General features: G+C 49.6%; 5 protein-coding genes across 5 annotated transcripts; 2 read left to right on the forward strand and 3 right to left on the reverse strand.

Moving 5' to 3' along the window:
• Positions 1 to 683: 683 nt before the first annotated feature.
• Positions 684 to 2,662, reverse strand: FIESC28_10569 (uncharacterized protein; the record flags this gene model as incomplete). The annotated part of the gene is made up of 2 exons (XM_031164700.1): positions 684 to 2,432; positions 2,492 to 2,662. The coding sequence occupies 2 exons, from the start codon at positions 2,660 to 2,662 to the stop codon at positions 684 to 686; spliced, it is 1,920 nt and encodes a 639-aa protein (XP_031011264.1).
• Positions 2,663 to 3,158: 496 nt separating this feature from the next.
• Positions 3,159 to 4,176, forward strand: FIESC28_10570 (uncharacterized protein; the record flags this gene model as incomplete). Its single annotated transcript, XM_031164701.1, has 2 exons — positions 3,159 to 3,172; positions 3,231 to 4,176. The coding sequence occupies 2 exons, from the start codon at positions 3,159 to 3,161 to the stop codon at positions 4,174 to 4,176; spliced, it is 960 nt and encodes a 319-aa protein (XP_031011265.1).
• Positions 4,177 to 5,057: 881 nt separating this feature from the next.
• FIESC28_10571 (uncharacterized protein) lies at positions 5,058 to 6,685 on the reverse strand (the record flags this gene model as incomplete). The annotated part of the gene is made up of 2 exons (XM_031164702.1): positions 5,058 to 6,467; positions 6,617 to 6,685. The coding sequence occupies 2 exons, from the start codon at positions 6,683 to 6,685 to the stop codon at positions 5,058 to 5,060; spliced, it is 1,479 nt and encodes a 492-aa protein (XP_031011266.1).
• Positions 6,686 to 10,730: 4,045 nt separating this feature from the next.
• FIESC28_10572 (uncharacterized protein) lies at positions 10,731 to 11,987 on the forward strand (the record flags this gene model as incomplete). Its single annotated transcript, XM_031164703.1, has 1 exon — positions 10,731 to 11,987. One exon carries the CDS (start codon positions 10,731 to 10,733, stop codon positions 11,985 to 11,987), a length of 1,257 nt encoding a protein of 418 aa, XP_031011267.1.
• A 466-nt stretch (positions 11,988 to 12,453) lies between these two features.
• On the reverse strand, positions 12,454 to 14,345 carry FIESC28_10573 (uncharacterized protein; the record flags this gene model as incomplete). Its single annotated transcript, XM_031164704.1, has 2 exons — positions 12,454 to 13,805; positions 14,084 to 14,345. 2 exons carry the CDS (start codon positions 14,343 to 14,345, stop codon positions 12,454 to 12,456), a joined length of 1,614 nt encoding a protein of 537 aa, XP_031011268.1.
• Positions 14,346 to 17,233: the final 2,888 nt, after the last annotated feature.

Genomic DNA, 17,233 nt, shown 5'->3' on the forward strand with positions numbered 1-17,233 from the left:
TTTCCTTTTTTTCAACACTTGTTTATCACTAATTAAAAGCTGCATGCTAAGTTAGTCAATGATTTAAGCCTCAAGGGTTCGATCCGTTGGCGCCAGTTTCGCTTCCGCGATGGTAACGGTTTAGACTGCATGCCTCTTGTTCGGTCTTCTCCTAGGGCCGGAGCCAAGACAAGTCGTCCTGAAAAAAGAGAAGAAAAAAAAGAGAGAAAGAAGGACGGAAACCAGAATAGCATGGTTGTCTGTTACTGTGGCATCTGCAGGCAATACAGACTGAAAAGACTGACTGATATATCAAGAAGGATACACCAAGCGGCCCCCCTTACATATGAGAATGTTACAGTTACACGCAGCGGTGACCGCTTGTTGACACAGTAGAGGAAGACGGGGCTTCGATGTAAATGCATCAAGATATAATTTTAGATGGCGTTGCCATTCAGACACGCATGTATGGTGATGGACTTTAGAGACTGTTATATGCAATATGACATTGTTGCTCCAAGGACGAAACATATGCGCTATAAGATATTGTCCCAAGCTTATGCATGCCTTTTATGTGCAACATCTAGACCAACTCGGATAGATATTACCCGCTGTCAAAACATCATAACTATCTCTCTTATCTTCCGCTATGCAGACCGCTTCATCATGTAAGTCATTTCATTTGAGATGGGAATCCCGCAGCCTTAAAACTCAAACTCTGGTCTGAACACGTCTGGATCTACACCCGCAACGGTCTTTTCCGCCAGATCCCGCCGACCCATCTGTGTAAAGACACGCCTCAGGGTGTCGTATAGGGTGCTGCTTCTGTTCTGCGCTGACATACGGTCAAGTGTCTCATCGACCCCAGAAGCGTTATCGCCAAGAATCTCGTATGCTTTGCTCCGACCGGACTTCTCGATGGCCTTGTGCATCTCCAGGGCGGCTAGGAAGTGGCAGGCAGCTTCATGGTGGCAGTGGATGTTGATGCAGCTGACACCCAAGTTGTAACGAGCACGTACAAAGTTGGGGGCCATGGCGAGCGCCTCTTGGTATGCCGCAATGGCCTCCTCGGAACGTCCACTGTTGGCGAGGGTAGCGCCAAGGCGGTTCCAGAGGAGATGCAGCTGCTCTTGCTGGTTGGAGGTACCAACCTCCGATGAATGTAGGGCTGACTGGAAGCAGTCAACTGCCTTATCGTAGTCCTCTGCGCCGTAGAAAAGAACTCCAAGACCAACTTGCACGTCAGGATCCATATGCTCACCGTCAGGGCTCAGCTGTGCGGCCTTGATGAAGAGATTTGTAACCTTGTCATGCAGCTGTTGACGGTCTGTAAAACCCATTTCTGCAGGAGGGTGCAGGTCCTTGGGGTCGAGAATATTAGGATACTTGACCGACAACCATCGTTCGAGGGTTCGATATGCGGTGCTGTCGTAACCTTCGTTGGTATATGATACAGCCAAGCCCATCAACGCTGCTAGGTTGTTAGGGTCCTGTTTGAGCGCTTGCTCAAGAGCCCGGATAGCCGCCGTCTCCTTCTCGTTCTGTGCTTGGGCCGTTCCCAAGTAAACCCATGCCTCGGTATGATCGGGGTTCTGTTGAACGGCAGACTCGAAAGCCAAAGCAGCGAGGGAAAGGTTCCCGCCCTCCCTCATAATGCGCACACCCTCCTCAAAAGCGTTCTTTTCGTCGCGGAAGAAGTTATCCTGTTCAAACAGATATGTTTCGACAGCTGGATCGCCGAGGCGGCCCCAGTCGCCCATACCCTCGAAGTCGGGCATCATGTTGTTGTTCCATTCGCTGTCGAACTGGTCAAAGTCTTGTCTAGGAGCGGTCTCAGCTTGTATTCCTTTCCAGATAGATTCAAAGTCACCATACTCGTTGATCTCAGATGTTAAGCCCTTATCCATCTCGTTAAGCTCGCGCTCTGCGACATTCGCCTCTTCTTGTTCCTTAGTATTGTCTTGGAGTTCCATCGAGGCGAACTGCTCCTCCCACTTATGGTCGTCGAGTTCCACGAGCCGGCCCTTGCCCTTGGCGTCCTGCTGCTGTGGTTGGTGTTGATGCATGGGCTGCTGGTTTTGGTACATGGGTTGGAACATGGGGCTATAGCCCATACCCATCGATCGGTTCATCATACCGCCCATCATAGGTCGTTGTTGGTTCATCTGATTAGGGGCGTTGCTTTGCATCGGGCTTGCTCTGGCAGAGGAACCTTGTGTGTTAAGCTGCTGGAAACGGGCAAACTCGTCAGCGTTAAAGTGTGACTGCGCGCCAGCGGGCGGTTGGAAAGCTGATTCCATTGCTGGCTGGCCATTGAAGTCATGCGCCCATGTTGGCGACGCAGAGTTAGCTCGCATATGGGATTGGGCTGGGTTGAGAGGGCCCATCTGGCCCGGCTGCATAGGGAATTCTTGTTGAAGGCTCGGGCCCTGGTTGAGAAAGCCATTCATCATCTATGGCATCAAGGTATACGTATTAGTAATATGTTCAGCAGCCTTACTCATGAGCATACCTCGTCTTGAGGCGCATTCGCGCTTTGACTGCGGAAACCATTGAGTTGTCCACCAGGACCCCGACCGACGAGGCGGTCTTGCTGAAGGGTTCTGTCATTCTGAGTATGCTTGTGAAGCTGGCTAAGCGGGTTCCCAGATGTCGAACATTCAGCGCCACCCATAAACGACATGATGATTAGCGGTATATGTAGTTGTTCCTAAATATTCGGATATATTGGAGCAATATCAGAGATGACGAGGCTTTCAGGTTGATGATGAGGTCTTTGCTTTATTGATACAGGAGAGATAACCGTGAGGAGGCGTAGTTTACAGGTGGAAGATTGTCGAACTGCAACCATGAACTAGCGAAACCCGACAAGACGCCCGCGCTATGGCGGGGAAAATACCGAGGCTCCGCCGTCCTTGCCTTCATCGGTAGCACTTGCCGATGTGGGAGAAGTGGCAGTGCACGTGACTGCGGGGTGGATGGGCGAGCCAAACAACAGGGGTTTCCTATCTCACCGAAAAGGGACCTTACTGCCTCTCGGTGAACGGTGAGCGGCGCATGCTTTATCGATAAGAATATTTTTTTTCCTTTGCGCTCCTTCCAAAGTCTTTAGCCAACCTCCGTCCCGATTGAAGCATCATCACCAATATCACACGGTACATCTATCAAACCCCACCAAGATGCTCCGACAAGTGTATGTCCAATCGATTCTTGAAAATAATTCTCTCTTTGATATACTAACGTACATAAAGTAAACCTCGCAATGCGCGTTCAAAGCGTGCGCTCGAGAAGCGCGAGCCCAAGGCCAACGAGAACCCCAAGACATGCCTCTTCCTTCGCGGAACATCATGCTCTCAGATTGTCCAGGATGCCCTTAACGACCTTCACCAGATGCGCCAGCCTCTGGCCAAGAAGTTCACTAAGAAGAACGCCATCCACCCTTTTGACGATGCCACTTCGCTCGAGTTTTTCTCCGAGAAGAACGACGCTTCTCTTCTCGTCTTCGGCAGCAGCCAAAAGAAGCGCCCCCACACCATGACCTTTGTCCGTACCTTTGGTTACAAGGTTCTTGATATGCTCGAGCTCTACCTCGACCCCGAGAGCTTCCGCACCATTGCCCAGTTCAAGACGAAGAAGTTCGCCATCGGTCTGCGACCTATGATTCTGTTTGCTGGCACCGCCTTCGAAAGCCCCGTTAGCAACGAATTCACTCTCGCCAAGAGCATGCTTACCGATTTCTTCAGAGGTGAGCCCAGCGACAAGATCGACGTTGAGGGTCTCCAGTACATTATCTCCATCAGCGCTGAGGACAGCACTGGCGACGGCGATGTCAAGCCTGCGATCCACCTGCGAGTCTACACCATCAGCACCAAGCGATCTGGTCAGCGTCTTCCACGTGTCGAGGTTGAGGAGATCGGTCCTCGCATGGACTTCCGAGTTGGTCGTGTCCGAGAGCCTGATGAGTCGATGCTCAAGGAGGCCCTGAAGAAGCCCCGCGGCCTCGAAGAGCGTACCAAGAAGAATATCACGACTGATTCCATGGGTGACAAGATTGGTCGCGTACACTTGGGCAAGCAGGATCTTAGCGAGTTGCAGCTCCGCAAGATGAAGGGTCTGAAGCGAAGTCGAAAGGATGCTGCGGATGTGGCAGATGTTGTTGAAGAGAAGGAGGAGGAGACCAAGAGAATAAAGCAGTAGTAGATACACCGCATTACAGGCTCGGAGTTGGGCGTCTTGGAAAAGGTCCTAGGGAGGCCATAACAATAATTGATTTAATGGGCAAAGCTCCGCAAACAACAGGGACTGTTATATTCTTTGCTAGTATTCTGCTGTGATTGCATCCGCCAACACTCGCTAACTTGCTTGCGCAACATCTACTCGGCATCTGGCGTGAAGGAAAGTTACCTCTAGGAAATCTCATGAACTTCATTCGGCCCCTATATGCCGTTATTCTACTCGAAGGACCATGCACGAAAAGCCCCGAACCGGATTCATCTATTGCTATAAAGAATTATTATGTACTAATTATGCCAAGGGAGCTCATTTACTTGGCCCTTTCTAACGATTAAGATAGCCACAAAAAGCACGACAGTATGCTTGGGCTTATCTATCTAGTTGTTTCCCATACCTGGTTCTATCCTCCAACTCATACGAATCATGGCAGGTCATAGAATCCAAAACGTGGGAAGAGGTACACCAATCTGAGTCCAATCAATAACAGGCAGGCAATGTCTGAAATCAAAGCCATTCCAGCTTGGTGCTTCAGCGCACCAAGCAGCAGGGTTGAATCTAGTCACATAAAACAGTTACCTAGCCCATAAGTAGGGGTAGTCAACCATAAGACATTTCGGTGCAAGCCGTATTAGTCCGTTGTATGAAGCAGATGGTCATGAATCATAAAGTGCGTAGAGCAAAATCGGCTGCGCTTGTCTATCGTGTTGCAAATGAATCAAGTCCACACACACACAACCGCAATACTCAAGCTGGTTGCTGATTGCTGATAAAATGAAAAGGGCCTCGAGACCAGCTCTCAAACCCAATATCTCGCCATCACAGCAATGCATAGTTGCTGGCCTTCCTCAGTCGGGGGAATCGGGTACGATGAGGTCCTCGTCGGCAATAGGAATGGGTGGCTGTGTATGCTGATGCAGCATCTCAGCAAACATCTCAATATGCTGTGTCATAGAGCCAAGAACGTTCTGTTGCTCTGGTGCTTGTTCTTCCAATTCAGTACCCCAAATATCTTGTGGTATAGAACTGCCGTCTAACAAGGCAATCCTTATTGGCCATTCAAGATGACGCCACCATTTCGATCCAGACTCGAATAAGCTGACGAGTCCCATAACCTCCCGACGAGCAACATCTTGCAGCCACCAGACGTTGTCCATGCGTTTCAACAAGGCAAAGAAGCAAGCGAGGATGGCAAGAGCCCGAGGCCGTCTCGCATCAACAAGATCGACGTATCGTTTGGAGACAGTGGCGGGAAAGGTAAGGGCTGCTGCTGCATGATAGTTTTTATGCGCCCAATTAAGTACGCTGACAGCGTGTGAGTAAGCTTGAGTAGTTGAAGCAACTAGGCGAGGGTCTTCGTTATCCAACTCATCGGCTAACCCTTCAAGCATATGACCGAAGAACGAGTCAGGCGAGCGCGGGTTGAGATTTAGCTGGAAACCAGGCTGCGAGTCAATGACCACTTTAACGATATCGCTATGGTGAATCCACTGCCAGGAATTTGCGACAACCGTCTTGACACCTTGGAAGGCATGGAACCAAGAGAGCGGAGGCACATATCGGCCTGCTGAGTCTCCAGGAGCGGCATCCCCATCGTCTTTGACAAAAATACGAGATGCGCTAGCTTGGAAAGCAATCAACGTTGCTGTGAGGAAGAGAGCCTCTGCATTTTCGGGTGTAATTCCCGCACCTAATGATGCACCAAAGGCCGAAAGAGAAGAGGCCGAATAGGCATGAGAAGCTCGCACCAACGCCTTATCGTTCGGAGACATGGAACGCAAATGGAGCGCTGCCACAGACAAGATGGCATCAGCGAGATACGTTTTGCCGTTGCCAGAGAAAGCCATCTGCGGAACGGCGCGCTGCCAGATATCCTCAGCGGCTGGTGAATTAGTCAGGAGCGTTTTCGAAGTGACATTGGTGTAATGATGCATGAGACGCAACTCGAGCATTCGTTCGCCATGGTCTATAGTAGGAGTGGACGAGCTGATCGAAGGTTGGGAGTAGACGGAAGTCGGTGGAGAGGGGTTTGGTCTCGGTGCTCTTGCTGGACTTGAAGGGGCACGTGGGCGTGTTAATGGGGTTCTTGGAGCGGAATTGAAGTTGACGGTGGGCGCCGGCGAGGGAGTAGGTGCGCCAACGCTCTCAGTACTGATGTTGGTAGAGATTGCAAGTTCTTCGAGGACGTCGGGGTTGCTGAAATCGCAAGGGACACCGTGCTTGGCACAGTTGCCGCATCGTGGATGAACTTCGTCGCACTATAACCAGAGGAATTTTTGAGTCAGCAAAAGCGCCGATAAGACAGTCTCAGACGAGTCAAGCCATTGCTGGTATAGCATGACCAAATGAAAGACGTGCAATATGGTACGATGCGCGGCGGCATAAGTAAAGAATCAACAGGACATACCTTGATCTTCCTATTCTTACAGCGACGGCAGCCCGCACGGGACTTTTTGTGAGAGCGACGAGGCGGCATTATGACAAGGAGTTGAAGCAAAAGAGAGAAACAGAAAAGGATTTTCACGTGTCGACTGTCAACAAGCTCCTGGAAAATATATGGAGAGGACCCTGAATCGTGAGCAAAATCGAAGCATGGCCGTAGAGGCAGGGGGGACCTCAATGGCGGCTGGCTTTGAGTAAAGGAGAAGGAGAAGCAGTTGTGGAGAGATATGATGAGAATTATAAAGATTAGAATTCCATGACGCGTGTTGAAGATCGAGAGAGGCGACAATCGTGGTTGAGCACGATGATTACTTGAAGAAGAAGTGAAGAGATAAAGTTCCAGATAGGAAGGACGGGAGGAGCTGAGGTAAGGTGAAGTGAGGTGGTGGTTGCTTCGCTTGGAAGCAAGTGCGGTGAAGGAGAATCGGGCGTATTGTGATCGAATGTGATGGGGATCCAATGCAAATGAGGGCAGGAGAGTTGCAGCTCAGTCAGGGCAGCCAGCATTGAATGAGGTGGAGGACACCGACCTAGGTACCTAGCTTAGGCGTGCAGTCAGTGGAGCGACGACCTAACCCCCCAGCAGTTTATAGGCCTGGAAGGCTTCGAATTTAGCGAATGGAAGCTGTGGGTTTGGATGGAAAGAACGAAAGCTGCACTGCCACAACAGGAAAACAGGGATAGACGGACGGGGACCTACCCGCCCTGCAGTCTGTAGCCTACCTGCCAGGGCTGTCGTGTGCTGTGATGTGCTGTGCTGTGCCTGTCTCATCTCATCGCGGGCCGGACAAGTCGGTGGTCCAGTGGGGAGTTCGGTGGGTTTCGGCGCCGGGCCTGGAGCCTGTCATGACATGAGTGGAGCCGCAAGATTGACGCTTTGTTGATGGTAATCTCCCTCGCCTAAAGGGAAACCACGTAGGCAAGTGGACTGAGAACAAGATAAAAAAGAATCAGACCGGCCCATACTAGAATCTTTCATCTCTCCTGCTAAAGGGAAAATGGGTTCATGTTAGAGACAGTTAAAGAGACGGTAAAGACCCTGTGGTATGAGAGACATCTCAGAGACATTCACTCACGCGGACACACTCAAGATTACGCATGGACCCCTATCTAGGCGACACATTACAGTGCGCATCCTTCAAGTTCGAAATTTCCATGTTTTTTACTTTGCTTTTGGCTGAAATCAATTATATCGATTGAGGCTGTGTCAATTGAATTGGAATATGAGGGACCCCTATGACGAGTACATCCCCAAGGCAACGTAAACACTCGTTCGTTCGTTCGTTCGTCCACCCAGAGACATGGAATCAACTTTTAGGGGCTCTTGTCGGACTTTGTGTGGTCCGATCGTATCATGAGATCTGCCGTCTGTTAATGATGTCGCCCAATAAGGCTGTAGTGTCGGTCAGATTGTGAGAACATTGTGCCGTCGGCGATTGGTTATTCCGATTACTTGGGATGGAACATGTAAGCTGATGGATGATCCGGTAGATCAACGTATGTACGGATACGCGAGGATGGTATTGTAATAATGACCATAATTGGTACAGTAGATGGGCGTGAGGATATGTCGGAGGCTTATGGGGCTCTTGTTAACTTTAACGGTAGAGGTCAGCCCACTGCAAAGTATGTAAGCTGCATATATGGATGTCTGTCTACCTTAGTATGGATGATGCGATGGAGCAGTTCGGCTAAGGCAGAAAGATGGTGGATAAGGCATCATATCAATCAGTATCATGGTAGCCTTGGAAGGTTGTCTGAAGCTCAACATCAATTCAAAAACACTTTGAAGCTATAATTCAAGGGTCTAGTGAATCAAATGGCATAAAATAGCGATTTGTATCGTCTACTGTATTGATGAGGCTAGCTGACTGACCTCTATTTTGGGGCAAATGTGACGACACATACAATCACGGGATAATACATAATCACTACGGGCTGCAAGGAACGGCTTATCTTTTCTGGCAGGACTTCTTCCCCTCGGTGATCTGCGAACTGCGACTGTGAAATTCTGCGGGGGAGGGGAACACCGACAAAAACTGCATGCTTATTCATTCATTCTTCCTTGCTATTACGCTGCACAGTTGAATGCTGCCACACCAAAGAGCTCGGGAACGGAGGTTGTTCACACCAAGAGGTGCATCCTTGCACGGGAAGTCGGTCGTGGATTCTATTTGACGACGTCCCAAAGATGAAGGCCTGTGATGGTTTTGTGTTTTGATAGGGGCAAAGTTTCACGGAGATGATTGCGACCTTATAGAATATGTGTTTATCATCGCAGCAGTCTTGATACATATCGCAATTGGCGGGGCTAATTTGTCAGATACAGCTTACAGCGAGAGCCGAAGCTGAGCAAAGACTTCTATCACGACATCGACCACATGATGCGCCAGAGCCTCACCGATCAAAGCATGAACTCATCAAGTACCTGGTCTAGCCAGTTTGTTCAATACGCTTCACCAAGTCCGTCCCTCCACATTCTCTCGTGGATTGATTCTCGCAGATCGTATGGATGAAGATACATACAAACCCCTGTTCTGACCTCCACTTATCGCCGAGAACACCGCATCTGCCCGGCGCAAAGCCGTGGTTGTATTCGCGCGCATTGCGCGACAAGATAGAGATACTTGGAAGAAGTTGTCTTTGTAAGCTTGGGCACGGCACAGGACCGATGATGACAGGGAAGAAGGGACCTTTGTCGCTGCAGTAAGAAGCGCATATTGGATGTAGGTAGGTATCCATGTAGAGCTGCCATCTGCACAATAATCGGATATTAGGTTACAGTGAGAAAGAAAAACAGAGATAAACCGTTTCTGGAAGCAGAATGAGAGTGACACGTTTATCATGGAGGCCAAATTAGGTATATTGAGTAAGGTCCTGTCACGGACACAACTGCAACGATACGATACACAGGCGGGAATTGACTTTTGAGTGTAACTGTAAGCATTCTTCGGCCGTTGTCTCACCTTCTTCTCTTCTCTTGCCCTTGCTTTGAAGGATGACGACAGGCAAAAAGAGGCGGCGCCATTCGGACCATCCATCATGAATATACGGTCAGATACATAAGATATTCACCCAGGTTTGGTGTGAAACTAATGGAGGGGCAAGTACACAGGGGGTATCCGATACATGTTGATCGTGTAATCAATCCATTTTTAACTTTGTTTGCACTTTTCTTTCGTCTCTTACAAATGAATGGAATGGAATAGGAAAAAGAACCATGGAAAGATGTCTGATTAATCCAATTCTTTCTGTTGTGCAACTTGAGCGCTAGAAGCAGATATAAATTAATTCAAGAAACCCAGTTTTTTCTTCCCTGGACCCTTCCATGATTCCACAATCTTGTCTTCCATTGTCTTAGTCTAATCCGACGATATCTACTTCAATACTGTACTCTGTACACCGAGAGCCGATACCCGACAAGGCGAAAACAGTTACATCCTCACGGGCACGAGTCGAGTCACGTCAATTCTTTTTACGTTTATTTTCTCCGTGTTCCATTCACTATTATTAATCTGTTGAGCCAATCTCACCGAGAGTCCGTGGTCCTCTTCCCTCGCTAGGAAAAGGCTGCTGTGACGTGATCGTCAAAAGGTTTCAATTCAAGACTGTCTTGACCATCATTGACGACACGTCTACTTGCGAGAAACAAGACTAGATCAAATTCGACCTGCCCTCCGCCCTTTTATTTACACATCATCTGAGCCCTGTATCGCGTCAAACCGAGGCATTCCTTTCTGTCGATTAGAAGGAAGAAGCTCCGTGACTTGGCGCAGCGGAATTGCACAACAGCTGTTCTACCAAGCTCTAGCTCTTGATATAAAAAGGGTCCATCTAGCCTGCATTACCGACCAGGGCAACAAGGGAAGAGAAAAAAGGCTTTTTTTTCTCGATTTTTTCTAGCCCCGCCTCGACCTCCACTCACTTTGTCACCGGAGCGCCGAGTTTATACTTGTTATAATAAATAGGTCTTTGACCACACTCATCCACCGCTTCTCTTCCTCTCTCTCCTCCTACTCTTCTCTTCCTCTCTATATACCCTCAATTCCTCCCATACAACCTCAATTCTACCAGTAATCATGTCTGCCGCTCCTCTCAACTCGGACCCCGTGGCCACCCCACCTCGTCCTCCGTCCCCCGTCCACAACTTCGGTACTCTGGCCGTCCACGCCGGTGCTCCACATGACCCCGCCACCGGAGCCGTGATCGAGTCTATCTCTCTGTCTACCACCTTTGCTCAGTCCGCTGTTGGCAAGCCCGTCGGCGAGTACGAGTACTCTCGATCCTCCAACCCTAACCGTACCAACTTCGAGACCGCTGTCGCTGCTCTTGAGCACGCCAAGTACGCTCTTGCTTTCTCCTCCGGTTCCGCCACCACCGCCACCATTCTCCAGAGTCTGGCTGCCGGCAGCCATGTCATCTCCGTCTCCGATGTCTACGGCGGTACCCACCGTTACTTCACCCAGGTTGCAAAGGCCCACGGCGTCAAGGTCACCTTCACACCAGAGATCGAGGTTGACATCGCCGAGCACATCACCCCCGATACTCGCCTGATCTGGATCGAGACCCCCAGCAACCCTACATTGCGCCTCGTCGATATCCGAGCTGTCGTTACCGAGGCCCACAAGCATGGCGTTCTCGTCGTTGTCGACAACACTTTCCTCTCTCCCTACGTCCAGAACCCTCTCGACTTCGGTGCCGATATCGTCGTCCACAGTGTCACCAAGTACATCAATGGCCACAGTGATGTAGTTATGGGTGTTGCTGCCTTCAACAGCGACGAGCTCAAGACTCGTCTGAGCTTCCTCCAGAACGCCATTGGTGCTGTTCCCTCCGCCTTCGACTCCTGGCTCGCCCACCGTGGTCTCAAGACCCTGCACCTGCGAGCTCGCGAGGCTAGCCGCAACGCCGACGCTGTCGCTAGAGCTCTCGAGGCTTCTCCTCTGGTCATTGCTGTCAATTACCCCGGCCTTGACTCTCACCCCCACCGACATATCGCCAAGAAGCAGCACCGCGACGCCCTTGGCGGTGGTATGCTTTCTTTCCGCATCCAGGGTGGCCACGCTGCCGCTGAGCGCTTCTGCCAGGTGACCAAGATCTTCACCCTCGCCGAGAGTCTGGGTGGTGTCGAGAGTCTTGTTGAGGTTCCCAGCAGCATGACCCACGCCGGTATCCCTCGGGATCAGCGTGAGGCCGTCGGTATCTTTGACGACCTTGTCCGTATCAGCTGCGGTGTCGAGGACGCTCAAGATCTCACCAACGATGTCCTCCAGGCCCTCGAGAAGGCTACCTCTGCAGCCAAGGCCAACGGTGTTAACGGCTCCAACGGACACTAAGCGTATGTTTTTGAGTACTTCGACTTCCGGTTTCCTTTTTATATATAGAAGATGCTATGACGACATGTTATGAAAAATTGTTTCCTTTGTTCAGGATGCTTTAAAGCAAAACAGAAAGAGAGGGGGTTTTATTCAATTCCCCAATGGGAAAGCATTTATACAGCGGCTAGGATTAAAAAGAGATGCAAGTTGCATCGGTTTGGCATTGGGTCTTGCTAATAGTAAGCTACCTAAAGAAATTTATTTCGGATTATCGAGATTGTCTACAGTTAATCGTTCGTGATTTTCATCATCCATGTGAGACGGGCGCAGACGGGTAACAGAAGAATCATCCTCTTAGGCTTAGGCTGCCAAAATAAAGTAGCATAAGTGCTAGCCTAAGCTTCAATATGGTGACCAAATTATTTCGTCTCTTATGCTTTTAGCGGCTAATTCTTCTGATCTGACGAGGCGGCCTGACTCTTCGTCAAATGTGTTCGTCGTCAGAGGCGGGAATACTGAACAGATTCTCTGTGAATTCATTTGCCATACTACTTTCGGCAGACCACTCATTGCGACGGCTGTGTATCTCGTTCATGCCCTGACATGCAGTCTCAGCGATGTAGTGAAGCTCATCAAGGGTGTTAGAATTGCAATTGGGGAAGATGCCATCAATGCTGCGTTGCCATTCCGATGTGGAGTTTGCGACAGCTGTCTGATATGCGTTAGTATCGTACTCTACTACCCTCAAAGCACGGTTTCTTGAGTGGAGGTTGTTCAAGAGATAGTCGAATTGGGGGTCTGCAGGTAGGTACTCGACGACATCTCGCGCTGCGGGTTGGCGTACCCCCATGACCACCTCGACAAAGCGTTGTGAGATACTTCGACCGAGACCGCAAGGGTCTACGAGATCGAACTCTGGCTGGCTGGGCATGTCTTCCCGTATGTAATGATCATACGCCAGAAACGATGCCCGGCAGATTCTCAAGTGAGGTGCAGCACATCTCAGTGCCATAGCAATCCATTGGCAATCCTCTGCAGGACGCTGGTTGGGCATTCCGACCCAGAGGACCTTCTTAGAATCCTCATTCCAGTCTCGTGACTGCTCAACCTTAAGATAGACTTCGTTCAGATAGAGCTCTTGCAGTGTAGAACCGAAATTTTCCACAGTACAGAGAAATACTTCGGGGCATAACTCAATTCGCTTGAGCTCCAAACATGTCAGATTGGAGTGTATGACGTTTGGCGCGGGCAGTGACTTTGCGCGCCACTCGTCGACCGGCATCTGCCAGAATTTCGTCTGCTTCAACCCTCGTGGGCGGTCATCGTGGTCCATCCCGATCAGGCAGAGGCTCTTTAGCTCCCCCGCGTTCTCAACAATATTCCACAAACAAGATCCAAACAAGCCGACGGTTATGGGCTCGTTTTCGTGCCGTCTCAATGTCAGCACAAGATGCTCTAGAACCTCGAGTACCCTTATGATATTCATCACGTCAATTGGGTTCATCCACAGATGACGTATTGCGACGTCAGTCACATTCTCAATAACAAGGGTATTGAGCTTTGCTGAGTCTTCTTCGGGTCTTTGTGCGAATGCCTTGAGCGTGTTGGCCAAGATCATGGTGGCGGCATTGCAATGGCGGCCAACGAGCTGAAAGGGGAGGTTGAGGCGCAAGCGATTGACTTCGCGACAGTAGAATAACATTTCCTCTACGGTCCGATAGTAATCTGTCTCGGTGAATGATGTTTCATTCATGCAGTATTTCTTGTGTAACGTTTGACAGAAGTCTGTCATAGATGGGACCCGCGCGAAGACTGTATCAAGGAACTCAACTTCCACTGGCCAATTATTCATGTTAGCTGAGGCAATTCCAAAGCACACATTATGGTGTGAGAAGACATGTCGCTGAGAGCGTAAGGGACGTAACAGTTTCATCTCTTATGCTAGCTTAGACTACAAAATAAAGTAGCCTAATGCTATCCTAAGCCAGCATAAGGTGACCAAATTGATTCGTCTCTTATTTCGTAGCCTAAGCCAGCATGAGAAGAACTTGTTTCGTCCCTTATGCTCTCAGTGACCCATTCTTCCGACACCCTGCCCGACAGTCATAACTTACGGTCATCCCGAAGAACCATCAGATCGATATAGAGGCTTTTGCAGTGGTAACCGATTGTCTGTAGCGCATCGATCTGGGGCGCTACGCCGCTTGCCTTACTCAAGCGCGAGAATTCTAAGTCAAGCGTTTGACACGCGAAAGGCTTCAGGACCTGGTCAAAGACGCGGCAAACAAGGCGGAGGTTGAGGACTGTATTTTTAGGACCAAGGGCTACGCATTGCCGGAGTATCGCATCGATCAGCTCTCGCGGTAATTGGTCCATGTTGTGCGTAGATACTGTAAGATCTAGACGTTGGAAAGGGGAAGAGATGGAGGGGTCAGTGGAAGCCACACATAGATGTTCGTTTTTGGTGGCTAAGTATTTGATGATTGCATCGATAAGGATTCGGTTTCTGAAGCCCGGGCTGTATTGAGATTGGCGATAACAGTGAACGTCGTCGATAAAGGTTGCAAGCAGTACTTTGGTTGATGAAGTTGTAAGTATTAAGTTTGTGCTTCAGAGCTACCTACCTCATCAACCAATGGATGTTAGGAGCTTGAGATCGTCTACCATGCAGGGACAGTGGAGTGGATCGCTAATAATTGAGCTCCCAGGTGCGGTGTCAAATGAATTGTCCTCCAGCTCTAACAAGCCTACAGAAAAGATGTAGCCTAAATGCTATCCTAAATTAGCATAAGGTGACTAAATTATTTCGTCTCTTGTGTTCCCGGCCCCACCCCCACTGATCCCGGGCAGGTTATCAAAGTTGGCTACCCTGTAGAGAAAATGAATGCAAATGTCCCGTCTGTCTCATCGCGAATCTTACTGTTGACTTATATTGAACAACCAAATTCGAGAACTCGCCGTATAACATCTCAACACAGGCACATCTCAGTGTTTGTAATTCACAACAGGCCAGAAGAGAGAGGAGAGTACTGAATCAAAAGACATGTGTGATAACACGCAGGTCAGACTAGCTCGAGATGCATTATCAATTATGGGTTTTTTACCATGACGAATGCTCTTATCTCGAATACGAGATGAAAACACATGGATCCGGAAGAACGTGCCGAGCCGCTAGGGAATGCAGCAAGATTCGCATCTTAGACCCTCATTTTCATATGGAACACGCGGCATCATGACATGCAACTGAACAGAGACTCTTTTTCACAGCATGATCCAGAAGATAAACTTCGGTCTATCGGTCAATTCCATTGCACCAACTCTCAACTTAACGTTTTATGCATGTTGAAGATGGTACGCGTGGCCTCATGACAACTCATGCATTGCCAACAGTCGAGTCCCTTGAGATGGGATGAGATGCAGACTAGCTAACGTTAACTCATCCGCGATGTGGCTAAAAGGGTCCAGAACGTTGGGGATGGCCAAGCCACTGCAGCTTGACTGTGCATAGCGCCACAAACCCAAGGTCCTTATATATGTATATTCAACACAATGGTAAGCAACGAAGGTATCTCACGATCTAGGAAGAGCTCGTCAGTCGATCGAAAATCCAAAGGATTTGAAATGATATTGGCAGTAACATAAACGATACGACGAAGCTGCCCAGTAACCACATCAACGGTCGAAATAGGGTTTGGCGAAGTTGACAACACCCAGCCTCTTTGCGGCCATGCCCAAGGGGGGTTGGATAAGGTTCCTACTGACGAGCGCAACGGGAGCCATTGTCATCATGACCTCTTGAGCTGTATATACTCAACGAATATTGACGATGTCAATATTCAAGCCGTTCACCACATAGGGACAAGATACCTATCTGCATATTGGCAGTCAACTTACACCCAGCCAACACGGTGCTTTTCGGTATATATCCGTCCGAATGGCGCTCGCTGGCTTGTTGATCGTTTCTGGGGTCCCGAACAATCCTTCTGATTGGCGAGAGCTGACAGGAGGCTTGCTGACAAGGACCATGTTTGAGGAAAGATATTAACAGTCGGTGGTAGGTGGAGATATAGAGGCCGCAGTTCTCAACCTGATATCATCCATACACGGGCCTTCAGTGACTAACTGCGACGACCAAAACAACAAAGCGAAGAATATGCGACACTGAGCAGGGGGGAGAAACGGGCAGATTAGTTCACGACGGGCATGATTGAGTGACGCACTTTAGATGGGACAAGACCAGGGGACGTGGACCAGGAGTGGAGAATCGCGCTCGCCAAGTCTTCTATCGTCCGCTCCGATTGTCACTTTGACAAGCTCGGTGAAGAGCGAGAGGGTGAAAAACAAGAACAATTTCAGAGTATGTTTGTTTTTTGCCTCGCCTCCATGTGTCGCAAAGTCACGAAAGAATCATGCGATACAAGGCTGGTAGGCGGGCGATACTACTTTCTCAGACCAGTGTGAAACCTATTTGTGTCATGACATGTTTTTACAGTCAAACGATGTGCTATAGGTTGTTGTGATGAGGTTGGGTACCGTAGTAGGTAGGAGAAGATAACCTACCAGTACCCAACCCAACATGGACAAAAGGTCCGGTCATTTAACACATCGGCGCTCAGGTGCCGTGGCCCTGTTGAGGAAGATTAGCATCTTGGCGGCCATTTCTCCCATGAGCGGACAGGATCGAAAGAAGATTGTCTTTTTTGCTTCCACAATTCCGTCTGTTCCGGAGGCACTTCTGGGCAAGCTCCAGTATTCGGTCGCGCTACGACAGACCAACCTTTGCGCCAAGCACTTATGGTAAACATTGCTTGGCCAACCTCCTCCTCAAAGTTATGTTGCCAAGGGTGGCCATTCGTGACCGACCTCCTCTGAACTGTATCAAGCAAGACTCAAGTCAAGACAGTTCTGGCTCTGGTTTCGTTTCCGTTTCCGTTTCTCACTGTTGCCAGCATTGGGATAATGACGGTGATATGGAAGGCCGCCAAGATGGTCCGTGTCCGAATTCAGAGACAATGGTGATGCAGAGCACCTGAAATAATTGGCTCGTGTCAAATATGGGCCTCTTTGGTCGGAGCTTTCGCTTGTCCGTCATGACCAAAACCAAGACCAAGCCAAGGGAGACAATGTGGTGTAAGTCTGCGCTGGGGAGATCCCTGTGGTAGGCGATTCTGTAGGACAGAGAGGGAGCACCGCCGCTAGAATCCAGGGTGATATCTAGAATTTGGTGCCCGCCCAGCTCATTCTAATGCCTGTAGCCCATGCAT

The sequence above is a fragment of the Fusarium coffeatum genome (genome assembly GCF_003316985.1).
Source record: "Fusarium coffeatum strain FIESC_28 chromosome Unknown BRIP53273_contig_321, whole genome shotgun sequence".
Lineage (NCBI taxonomy): Eukaryota > Fungi > Ascomycota > Sordariomycetes > Hypocreales > Nectriaceae > Fusarium > Fusarium coffeatum.